Source organism: Cygnus olor, chromosome 7 (assembly GCF_009769625.2).
Source record: "Cygnus olor isolate bCygOlo1 chromosome 7, bCygOlo1.pri.v2, whole genome shotgun sequence".
Lineage (NCBI taxonomy): Eukaryota > Metazoa > Chordata > Aves > Anseriformes > Anatidae > Cygnus > Cygnus olor.
Genome location: NC_049175.1, coordinates 38226177 through 38238417, shown reverse-complemented (window position 1 = coordinate 38238417; position 12241 = coordinate 38226177). Strand labels below are relative to the sequence as shown.

Sequence of the window (12241 nt, the reverse complement as noted above, 5' to 3'; positions counted from 1 at the left end):
GATGTGAGGGCCGTTTTTTCCCGCTAAAGGCGAGGCGGTGTACCTGTCCGTCACGTCCCGAAGGAAGACCTCTCAGGCGCCAGCGCGTTTTAAGACGGGTAACAAACCGGAGCGGCACGGTCCCGGGACGGGCGGTCACTTTTACAGGCACGCTTTAAGGGTTCGACTCTAACAAGGGGGCGGCAGCCGAGGCGCAACGGCAGACACAGCTCGTTCGCTACCCGCCCAAAGACATCGGGTGCGAGCAGCCGCGCTCCGCTCCGCAGCCCCGCCGCGCTCCTCCCGCACCCCCCGGCCGCGCTCCGGGCCCCGCCGCCGCGGGCCGGCCTCCCGGGGCCGCGCCGCGCTCAGAGGCGGGACCCGCCTGCGGCGAGGGCCCGACGGGACGGGCGGAACGGCGCCGCCGCCCCCCCAGAGCACGGGCCGCGCCGTGCGGCAGAGCCCGGGGCAGCGGAAACGGCGAGCGAGCCGCGGGGCGGCGGCGAGGGGCGGGCGCGGCGGAGGCGGCCGCGCCGGGTGCCGGGTGCCGGGGTCCCGTCGGCGGCGGCGCGGCCACGTGCGGTGCCGCGCGCCCCCACGGCGCCCGGGGGCCGCCCGGCCCGGCGGTGACGTGTCGGGGTGGGGGCGCTCGCCGCCCGCCGATTGGGCCGCGGCGGCGGCGCGGGGCGGCGGCCGCCCAATGGGCGCGCTGCTCGCAGGTGCCCGCGCGGTTATCTGCGCCCCGGGGCGCGGCGCGGAGCGTCCCCGGTGCTGCCGCCGCCGCCGGGACGCGCGGGCGAGGCGCGGAGCTGAGCCGAGCCCAGCCCAGCCACAGGGCGCGCACCGCCGGGCCCCTCTCCCGCTGGATCCCGCGCGGGAGCCGCAGCCTGCGGGGGACGCCCCGGCGGCGCGGGGCCGTTCTCCTGGGGCTCCTCGCCTCCCCGCGGTGCCGTCTGGCCGCGCGCCGCTCCGCGCTCCGGCCGGGACGTTGGCGGTGCGCGGCGCCGAGGCGCCGGGGCGGGCGGAGCAGCGCCGAGGTTCTCCTGCGCTGAGCAAACTTTGCCGCCGGCTGCCGCTTCCGACCCGCGAGCGGAGAAGAGGGCGACCCGCCCGCGGCCGGCGCTCCCGGCGGGGACGAGTTCGGGCGGCTGCCGCCTCGCCTGGAGAAGGGCTCGCGCTCGCTGATGACCGCAAATGTTAGCGGTGGGGCAGATGGATGCTAATCGCCAGAGCGCGTTCGTCCTCAGCAGCACGCCGCTGGCCGCGCTGCACAACATGGCCGAGATGAAGACCTCCCTCTTCCCCTACACCCTGCAGAACCCCTCCGGCTTCAAGGCGCCGGCCCTGGGCGGACTCAACACGCAGCTCCCCTTGGGGACGCCGCACGGAATAAGCGACATCCTGGGGCGGCCGGTGGGCACGGCCAGCAACCTGCTGGGCGGGCTGCCCCGCATCAACGGACTGGCGGCCTCGGCGGGGATGTACTTCAACCCCGCGGCCGTCTCCCGGTACCCGAAGCCGCTGGCGGAGCTGCCGGGGAGGCCGCCCATTTTCTGGCCGGGAGTGGTGCAGGGCTCTCCCTGGAGAGACCCCCGGCTCGCCTGTCCCGGTAAGTGCGGCCGGTGCCGGCGGGGCGCGCGGCCCGCTGAGCCTTCACGGCCGGCGGGCCCGGGGCGGGCGGCGCGGCCCTGCAGACGGGGCGAACGGCCCGGCGGAGGCCTCGGCGCCTCGAAGGCGGACCCCGAGGGGGCCGGAGCCGTCCCCGGACCGGACCGCGCTCTGGAGCCAGCGGCGTCCGAGCAGCGGCGGCGAGCCGGGGCAGCCCCGCTGCAGCCCGGCCCCGCTTAGCGCCGGGCGCAGACCTCGCTCCAACCTCGCGTCGAGCGCAAGCCCCGTCTCTGACGGAGCTGTTTCTCCTCCGCTTTCAGCTCAGACGGGGATGGTTTTGGACAAGGACGGCAAGAAGAAACACTCGCGACCGACTTTCTCTGGGCAGCAGATTTTTGCTTTGGAGAAAACCTTTGAACAGACGAAGTACTTGGCAGGACCGGAGAGAGCCCGCCTCGCCTATTCCCTAGGGATGACCGAGAGCCAAGTGAAGGTAGGTCCCCGCGCGGTGCGCGGCGTGCGGGGCCCCGGCCGGGCACGGGCCTCCCCCGGCTGCCACCTCTCGCCGCCGAGGCAGCGCTGCCGCTGTTTTCCTCTGCGCTGATTGTCGGCGACCATTCAAAGCAGTAGGGCCGTACGGGATTTTTTTTTTGAAGTCGCTTGTAATTTAAGCTACGATATCTAGATATTGGATAGACTTTAGGCCAATTTCTACGTAACTTTATTTTTGTGATTAGGGCTCTTTGTGCTGAAAACGATTTCGGGAAAATATACGTACGCGGCCGACAAAACAAAAGCCCCACGCAGGTAGTTGTTTTCAAGAGGTCAGGTTCCCACAGAGACTGTCCAGTGACTGGCACGACTCTTTGTACAGCCACGCAATTTTTTAGCAAATACTTTAAGTGCCGCGCTCCTTTTCCTGGCCGTCCCGTTTGGTTCTCAGCGGCTGCTCGTTCCGTGAAGCCGCCGCGCTACGGTCGCCGAGCTCAGGCTGGCGGCAGGGCCGGGAGAGCCGAGGGGTGACCCACGCGTGTCCCTGCGAGCCCCCTCCCGCTGCTGCCCCGCCGCTTCCGCGCGGTGCCCCCCGGCCCGGGGCGGCCGCGGCCCCGCTCCCGCGCGTTCCCCTGCGCGCGGTCCCGGTAGCGGGAAGGGGCGGCCGTGGGCGGCGGGCCCGGGGCTGCCGTCGGGCGGGCCGGCGGCGGCGGGGCTGAGCGACTCCCGTGCCGGCCCAGGTCTGGTTCCAGAACAGACGGACCAAGTGGCGGAAGCGGCACGCGGCGGAGATGGCCTCGGCCAAGAAGAAGCACGACTCCGAGACGGAGAAGCTGAAGGAGAGCTCGGACAATGAGGACGATGACGAATACAACAAGCCCCTGGACCCCAACTCAGACGACGAAAAAATCACGAGGCTATTGAAAAAGCACAAATCCACAAACCTCTCCCTCGTCAGCCCCTGCAGCACCAGCTCGGACACCTTGTGAGGGCGCGGGCACCGACGGCTGCTCCGGGCGCCTGCGGCCGGGTGAGCCGCCACGGTAGGCACTGCGACGGAGACCAATTGTACCTGGATGTTTAAAGTGGTGTGTTGTACAGCCTAAGATGTATGTGAAATGTATATATTTTTTACAGAATAAGTTATGAAATTATTTTCCTTCTCATCGATGTAAATTTCAGAGGAATCTTTCCAACTTCTTGGGTTTCGTTTTGTGCTCCTTTAAGGTTTGCCCCATCCCTGCCTTTCTTTTAGCCTTCTTGCCGTATTTCTGCTCCTAACAATCAGATTTTGTTACCGTTTTGTATGGATCGCCAAATCCACGCGCAGTCACTTTGTATATAGTAAACTTCAGATTTTGTGACGTATCTTTCTAGTGTAAAAACGGCTGTTTTCTTTCACTCCCTCCCTCTACTCAGTGTTTCTGGCGGTTTGATTTCTCCTGCCTCTGGATTTTATGCTTAATAATACCAAAAGGGAAAACAACCCCAAAAAAGTGTGAGAGTAAAAATAGATACTTGATTTTAAATCGGATTCAAATAATATTGTCTCCACACGGGTTGGAAAGACTTTGTATAAATCAATAAATTATTTAACAAGCTTCGCCTCTAGCGCCTTTCCCGCGCTGTGACTGCTACTCCGGCCGCCCGGGGCTGCGCCTCTGCCCCCCGCGAGTGGCCGCGGGGCGGGGGCTTCTCCCTGCCTGCCTCAGGCCCCCCGCTGCCTTCCCCCTCGCTGCTCCGGGGCCTTCGTTTGCACCGGCCGGCCCAGCTCGCCGCGGCGGGGCCGTCGGGTTGGGCCGGGCGGCCCCAGGAGCTGGCTGCGGGCGAGGGCGTCGGCCCCGGCGGGAGCGGGACTCGGAACCGCGCGGACCCCCGCGGCTTGTGCCGCGCTCCGCCGCCCCCAGACCGGGACCGGCAGAGGCTGCGCGGCTCGGTGGGTGCGCCCGCGGGCCGGGGTCCAGCCGGCTCCTGGCAGGAAAGGGGTCCGGTGACCACCGGCGGGGCGCTACGGGCTCTGCCGCGGGGGGCAGGGGCTCGGGCACCGCCCGCAGCGCTGCGCGAACAGCGGCAGCCGCAGGAACCCCGAAGGCGAACCCCGAAGGCAAACCCCGAGCTCGGCGGCGGAGGCTGCAAGCGCCGTCCCCGCAGCGGCCCGCCGAGCTCCCGGGAAGGCGGCCCGGGCCCGCCGGGACAGCGGCCGCACGGCACCGCCCGGGGCCGGCAAAGAGCGGCCCGCGGGCAGCCTCGCGCTGCCGGGGCTCCGCGGGGCTCCTCGCGGGCGTATTCGAGGCCTGGTGGGCGAAGCTTGACCGTCCGGCTGCCTCGGCTTTGCTACTTTTTTTTTTTTCTCTCCGTTCTTTTCTTCCTGCGTCCAAGCCCCTGCCCCGCAGCCTGAACCGCGGGGCGCCCTGCCCGGCAACGGGGTGGAGGGAAGCAATCCCGCCGCCACCGGAACGCCTCAGCTCCAGCCGGGCTCGGCCGCCCCGCGCCGCCTGCAGCCGCCTGCCGCAGGCCCGGCCCGGCCCGGCCCGGCCCCCCCCCGCTCCCCGCACGGAGGCCGGGCCCTGCTCCGCGCCGCCAGCCCCGGGCCGCCCCGGCGTGCGGGGGCGCAGCGCTCGAGGCCCGCGGGACGGCCCCGGGCGAGCAGCGGCCGTGCCGGGGGCGGGGCGGGGGGAGTCCGCCCGAGTCCATCCGCGCCCCGCGCAGCTGCGGCTGGGCCGGGGGAGGGCGCCGCGGGGCCCGGCGGAGGCACGGGACCGGCTCCCGCTGCGGCCCCGCTCGGCGAACGGCGAGGCCGCACCCCGCCCGCCCCGCCCGCTGAGCCGAGCCGAGCCGAGCCCTCCGTCGGGGCAGCCCCCGCTGCAGGGCCGGGCCGGGCAGGTGGGTCCCGCAAATTCTTACTCACTGAAAGCAGGGGCTTGGCAAGACCTCGCTCGAGTTGTACCACGTCTACAGACGGAGTAAATCAAATTTAGAAATTAATCTTCGCTTCGGCTTTGAACGCTCTGAGCCACGACGCTGGAATCGCAGCGAAGAACCGGAGCCGGTTCCCTGGCTCCTAAGGGAAAATGACAGTTTAAAACAAACCAAAACTACAACAAAATCCCACACTTGAAAGTCGGGATTATTCACCCCCGCCCCTTTCCGTATTTCTTAAAAAGAAACGTGCCTCGAGGAGCCCGAAATCTCTGCCCGGTGCCGAGCACCTTCCCGCAGGAGAGGGCGGCTCCGCCGCGCAGCCCCACGGCTGCCCCGAGGGGACGGGCCCCGCACCGCGGCCACCGGCGGTGCCACGGGGCGATGCGGGCGCGCCGCGGAGAGAGGCTTTTGCGGATGGGTCACCGGACGGAAACCCGACACGCCTCGGTGGCGGAACTCTTATTTACTGGCCTTTGTAGTGTCCTGCAAATAGGAATGCCATCTTGGGAGCGTTTCCGAAGCCCTAACCGCCGTGTGAGCCTCGCACGTTCAAGAGATAACGCCTTCATCTATCTATCTGTCTATCTATCTATCTATGCTAAAGTTGCATTTTATGAATTTATGTGGGTTAAATTTGAGACTCTTTCAACTCAACAAATTACCTTGACAAGTCACCTGTGTAACTAACTCCTCCAGATGGGTTAGGACTATTTATGGTCTTGCAGTTTACAGCTCCGGTGAATTTATCTATAAATGAAGCTTCAGCCTGAGTTTGAAAAGGCAGTAGTTTTTTTTTTTTTTTTTTTCCCCCCTAAAACCAGAGATAATCATGAAGGAGTTTATGGTGGCATATTTATTGAACTACTGGGGACTGGCATCTCATCAATAGCTCATAAAATTGTATTACTCTCTGTATGTTAACACTTACTCTGATACAGACTCCTAAATGCCTTTTTCTCAGTTTGTATTGTGTTTTGATTAACACTACTAGCACATTCTATTATGTGTGTTTTCACTCAAAAAAATGCCCCTCTTAATTGGCAGGAGATTAAAAGGTAACTCATTAGTAAGAAATCTGACAATTTAATAATTTCTGTGTAATCCCCAATGCCCAAATTAAAGGGACAGACACAACCACATTCACCATGATCAGTTTTATTGCTTGAGAACCAGAGTACTCATTTCTAAAGGCCTTCAAAGTTACCATGAGTTGAGTTTGCTTAAATAGAATTACTGTGTGGTTATAATGCAACATGGCACAATAACAATACAGAGCTGCAGACACCCTTTGGGCAACAGTACTTAATACAAACCCAGACTGTACTGTTGAGAAAACATTCTGCAAGCAGACATCAAATCATTTTCAATGGTAGTGATTTATACCAAAATCAAGCATCAATCTAATGCCATCACGCAGTCCATGAACTCTGTAGTGTTCTAAATTAAATCAATAAAACATACATTTGTGTTTCATCAACAGACTCCCTAATCACCTTTTAATGTTGTATTTAGTGGTGGGAGAAACAAGATTATATCGTAGGCTGCACTGAGCTACTAACCAGGAAAATTTACAGTCTTTCTTTTTTTTCTTTAACACTGTATGAATACAGTCTGTGCCCAATACAGTTGCTACCTGAAGCAGACTATTATTTTCTTCTCCCATGTTGTTATGTTTTAATATAGAATACTTGGCACCATAAAACAGTAACAAAAGACAGACAAAAACAGTTTACAAAATTCTGGAAAGTTACACCCAAACCTAGCTAAGAACTTCACATTCAATCCTTAATATTACATAGAAAGAAGGGATTATAGGAGTAACAAAGTGAAACTGCTAATATATGTGCTATATAAGTAAGCTATATATCTGTATCCAGGATGGCACTGCTATATATTATTTATTATATAAATGTTGGTTGTTGATGTACACTTAACTAAACCTGCTAAGACTCCAACACTAACTGCTGATATGGCACTCTCAAGCATTCATATTGGAAAGTATATTTAGCATAAGTTTTGGTCAGGTTTATAAATTATTTATATATCTGTGTATATATACACATACATACATATATATACACACACATATATATGTATGTATAGAAAGCAGCTGCTGTGTGATTCAAAAACCATGTAACATGGCAGTATAGTAAATAACAAGAAAAAAATATAAAAATGAAAAAACAAAAAACTAAAACTAAAACTCAAACCAAAATCCTTGGTTGACAATGAAAATACCATTTAAAACCATCGATATCTCTATCTATACAATCCAATGTACAAAACCCCAAAGTGGTAAAGATATATAATGTTAGGCATGACACCTTTAAAAGTTTATAATATGCTGAAATAGCTTTTCCACATTGACAAACACTTATTAAAAGTTGAAGGTTGTGAAATCTAAAATACATAACATCTCTGCTGTCTATTTAGAGTTTTGGCAACAGAATTGTGACATATATATAAAAAATAATTCCACATTTCTACTTGATGTCACATGAACATACAAGACAGTGAGGTATGTGAGGCTTTTCTCGAACAGAGTCCAGATGCTGAAGCATAGTGTACGATCAGCAGTCTAAAAATGTGGCACTCAGGACTGGATTTATTGATACAGTTGTTACGATTATGTATTTCAGTATACTGTGCATTCCTTCCTCTCCTTGCTACAGTGTAGTTTCACGGAAAATCTTCTCATTTCGTAGGCATCTTTTTCCTGTTGCAGAATTGGCATTTTTTTAAAAAGAAAAATAAACACAGGGGAAATGATGTAGAAAATATAAACGTAAAGGAAAAAAAATGATATTTACCACCACATCACTGCACGACACAACACTTGTGCACATTTGCAATAGGTTTACCTGCCCCAGCAGCTATTCGAAAGGACAGGAACACAGGCTGCAGCAAGTTAGGGAAAAATAGAAGTTATACATTTGAAATGCAAACATTTTTTTACAATCAGTAATAAACACAACAGAAATTCCTCTATGACTGGAAACAAAATGACGCAATGATTTCGTGGATTAACCTAACTACAAAATGCACACGAGAACTTCAGCAGCTCCTTATGGATCTCAGCTCCCATTGAAATCTAAGGGGAAATTTCCCATTGATTTCTGCGGGTAGAGGTTCTCCACACAACTCCCGTGTACCACAGAATTAGCTCAACTGAAAGCGCCATGCTAAAAAAATATCATACGAAGTACACTGGTGACAAAAGAAACAAAAACAATTGTTTCTGAACTGGCTGTTGCTAGCTGCTGACACGCTGGACTTTTTGTTTTACTGTAGAAGTTAGTAAACCTCTGAATTTTAAAATCTGACTTGCATGATACTGGACTAAATATCTTAAGTGCATTCTTCCTTAGAAAGTCAGTACTCTGTCTCACAAGAACACTGACCATGGAAGTAAATATAATGATACATTTGTGAATTTAGATTTATGTGTATGTATGCATACACACATGGATTTAGTCTTTACCCATCATGGAATTATCATTCAAGAGCTTGAACACTGTCTGTAGGATTGATACATCATCAGTGTTGCACATCTTACAAGTTTTTGCAAGCTTCTAGTTGTTTTTATACAGGTCCTCAATCATAAAATTCTGTAAACCTTTCAGAAATTTCTAAACCTTTCAGAGGTTACCTCCTACTCTTTGATGAGACTTTTCAAACAAAGCAATATAGTTTTGCTGTATTTCTACCTTGGCTTTCCATCTGGTGTCTTCAGCAGAGAAAATTGTAAATTCCTGTCTTTTTCTTTGCTTTAACAACTGGTATTTATTACATAAATCAATATTATTTTTCTCACATAATGCTTAAATACAGATCTGCCAGTATGTTCTGTTTTCAATAATCAGCTAGGCACCAAATTAATCAAAATTATGTTTTGGAAGCTATTTTTATAACACAACAAAAAAAATGTTTTACAGGAATAATAGGTATGTGTAAGTGCACATACATTAGTTCCCACTGATTTTGTGTTTATCATATTTTTCTTCAAGCGCACAACATCCTGTTCTTTAATTCATTTCAAGATATGAGTATCTACTCCATTTGCTGATTTCAGCTGAATTAAACTCTAAAACATTTTCCAAGATTTAAATCAAAAATACGAAAGACAAATACTTGACTTAAATATAAAATTAAAAGAGACTAGTGCATACATTCTCCTTCCTAATAAAAAAGATACATTATATACAATGCTAGAAAGTTTAATTTATTTACCTTGTGATCCCCCATACAGACATTTGGCCCAATGTGGTCATATATTACTATCTTCTCATCATTTTCTGACTAGTTTTAAAGAAAAATAAAAAAAAGACCAATTAGTTCAACTACTCTCCAGATTACAGAAACGGAATGACATAAGGAAATGACTTATACAAATAGTTCAGAACAGTTTCTGAATGAGAGGCTATTCATAGAATCATAGAATCAGGTGACAGAATCATAGAACAGTGATATTAACACAATAATACATCTTTGCTTGGCTTCTCCAGAGAAAGACTGTACAGAATGAATCTCTATGTCCCATACTGCTTGCAGTAACTTGTGCAATTTGTCCACATAAATTAGCTCATGAAATCATTAAACCTACTCCTTGCTTCTGGGACATTAAGAAATTTTAGTGACTAACATTTGGATATATTAAATTAATCATTAATTTATGTTTGCATTCAAACCCTTTGCCGTTTGAATGTTTAAATATAGCAATTGGCACCATTCCTTTTTAAAAAAACAACACACAATTTTTATAGAATTAGGTAGGATACATGTTGTACTTTGAATTAAATGTAATCCACATTGCCTCATAAGAGTGTTTTATTTCTTCATACAATTGTTTTTAAATGTTAAGACGTATGAATGAATGATGTAGTTCATGAATATAATCTTTTATCGTTTGTATGAGCTATGTTCCTCCATCAGAAAAAAGCCTTAAGTGATTTTACAAAAATCAGCAGTAAATGAAATATGACATTCCTCCAGTCTCCATTGTGAATTGCTTTCATTTTGTTCTGCATTGAACTTTATCCTTATACAATGACTTCTTTAGCATTTGTAGTTTAATGAATAATGAAATAACAATAAAGTCTTTCTGCCATTTGCAAAAAAAAAAAAAGTAATTTTCAGAATGTTTTGTTTCTCTAACACAATACTTCAGGAATAAATACAAACACATTGCCTTACATGACAATTTCTTACTATGCTAAACAATTCCTATAAGCTAATTAAATCTGCAACCTGCACACTCTCAGGTTTCTAATACAATCGTAGATGTGCTTTAAACTAGTTGGCAATACTAATTTATTTTGTATGAAACAGTCAAGACTTTCTCATCTGTAATCAGTCAAGTTTGACTGGGCAATAACTTCATATAAACAGTAGCATTTAGGACTATAAAGTTAAAACTGAATTATCTTTAATGCAGTAAGGAAGCTTAAGGTCAGATTTACTTTATAGCATGGTTGTCTGCCAAAAATATAAAAACATAACCTTCTGCATTGTATGCATGAGCACTTTCCAATATTTCAAGATCATAATGCCACTAGCATCGGAAGTGGGGATACATTCATCAAAAGCGACTTGATAATTTACAAAGGCAGCATAAAATTGTGGATTTTCAACTGCATAATCTTTAGACAGATAAACAAATTACAGCGGTGCACAAGCAGAAACAATATACACTTGGCTGAGCATTCATTACTTCATGCTATCAGGCATCAACGCAACTCCCTAGCAGTGGGCAACCTTTGGTGTTTTAGGGCTCAGGAGGCATAAAATAACATGATGGTGAGGTAACCGACCATAGCATGATAGATGATGTTGCATGAAAGCTGTTTACAGCCCCATGTCTGTACAATCTGTAATGCCTACTGTGTAGCTGAACACACCGTACAGTGTGGCAATTTGTGGATGCTATTCTTTCTTCACATAGGATTAAAATGCAGACTTACTACAATTTTTGTTTAAAATAAAATATTGATTTGCTAAAACAGAAAATAAATTTTTCATTTGCCTATGAGAATTAATACAGCAAAATAATTGCCTGCATAAGAATTTCCAATAGCTAATTAGACAAAAAAGATCTTTAAAAATTGATATACTTTTAAATTTTAAGAATTTGGTATACTGTAATCTGTTAATTAAAATTTGCTTTTAGTTTCTTAACAGATCCTTTTAAAAGCGTCAGTGCTTAAGGCTCTGCAATGAAAAAATTCTCAGTGGCAAGGCAAATGCTGTTTGATGTGTAAAGCCAAGAAAACTAGTTAATAACATTTTTCCCTTCCCTCTATCATTTCTACTGAATCTTTTCAATAAATCTTATGGGCCAGAATTAGTTTATTTTTGAGCTGGTAAGTTAACTCCTTCATTGGTATAAACTCACCAAGTTAAACAACCATGCCAGTTTGGCTTCATCTATATCTGTAATTTTGCATGCACATTTTTGGAGATGTCCCAAACTGCATGCCCATAATTTGCAAATGCAAAACTGCAGAGACAAAATTATATGCATTTTTTAAATGTAAGCTTTGAATGAACCAACCGACTGGGATTCTGTTTCATTGAGACTGAGAAGTGGGCTAACTGACCTCACAGTTACAAATTTCTTTAATGCTCTACCTTTGTTTTCCTTTGTTTAATTTTCTCCCATTATATCCAAGTTATACCCCCCAGATAATCTGAAAGAATTCCTTTCCCTCTGTACTGTTTACACTCTTCGAGCCTTTGTGTACACTTCTATCTCCTTATTCATAGCCTAAAAAAAAATCTTCCCTCATTGGCCACTCTTTCCATGGTTTTAATCCTTTGTTCTTTAGGAATTCCATGGGCGCCAAGTACTATCTGTAATATTTTGGGTAAAGCCTCACTTTTTCTCATGATATTTCTGTACAAGAAGATCAAATAACATTGATTTTGACATTACTGTTCTTACTATAAAGCTTATATTCCTCTTCACTTCACAATGGCTTTTCATTAAATACTGTAATACAGCTATGGTCTAAAATTTTGAGTGAAACTTCAAGATATCACGCAGATAATTATACATTAAAATGTGTAAGGAAGTATGTTGGACTGAAATTTGAGTAGCTATGTAAAAAATGTTCTCAGCCTTTCAGTGAGTTATATATTGCAAAGCAAACAGTCAAATCATGAGATAAAAAGCCCTGATGAGAGAGAGAATGAGAAGGTTATAAACTTCAGGAAATCAAGTTTCAAGAGTTTCATTACTTTA

General features: G+C 49.2%; 2 protein-coding genes across 4 annotated transcripts in view; one reads left to right on the top strand and one right to left on the bottom strand.

The window, feature by feature from the left end:
* The first annotated feature begins 966 nt into the window (after positions 1 to 966).
* On the top strand, positions 967 to 3681 carry NKX6-2 (NK6 homeobox 2). Its single transcript, XM_040564341.1, has 3 exons — positions 967 to 1588; positions 1908 to 2080; positions 2820 to 3681. Exons 1-3 carry the CDS (start codon positions 1174 to 1176, stop codon positions 3066 to 3068), a joined length of 837 nt encoding a protein of 278 aa, XP_040420275.1. The 5' UTR covers positions 967 to 1173; the 3' UTR covers positions 3069 to 3681.
* A 2459-nt stretch (positions 3682 to 6140) lies between these two features.
* Positions 6141 to 12241, bottom strand: part of INPP5A (inositol polyphosphate-5-phosphatase A) — a 249702-nt gene continuing 243601 nt past the window's right edge. Inside the window, exons 14-16 of one of the 3 annotated variants that reach the window (XM_040564163.1) lie at positions 9232 to 9300; positions 7812 to 7899; positions 7461 to 7717 (exon numbers count right to left, since the gene is read on the bottom strand). In XM_040564163.1, coding sequence (XP_040420097.1) covers positions 7819 to 7899; positions 9232 to 9300 — 150 coding nt within the window. In that variant the 3' untranslated portion in view covers positions 7461 to 7717; positions 7812 to 7818. Of the gene's footprint in view, positions 7718 to 7810; positions 7900 to 9231; positions 9301 to 12241 lie in introns of those variants that run through there. The other 2 variants (XM_040564164.1, XM_040564165.1) reach the window with 2 other exon arrangements.

Excerpts from the sequence above, each read along its gene's own strand:
- NKX6-2 (XM_040564341.1), top strand. The coding sequence starts at position 1,174 with ATGTTAGCGGTGGGGCAGATGGATGCTAATCGCCAGAGCGCGTTCGTC. Across the intron at positions 1,589-1,907 it reads CCCCCGGCTCGCCTGTCCCG|CTCAGACGGGGATGGTTTTG; the intron begins GTAAGTGCGGCC and ends CTCCGCTTTCAG. Across the intron at positions 2,081-2,819 it reads TGACCGAGAGCCAAGTGAAG|GTCTGGTTCCAGAACAGACG; the intron begins GTAGGTCCCCGC and ends GTGCCGGCCCAG.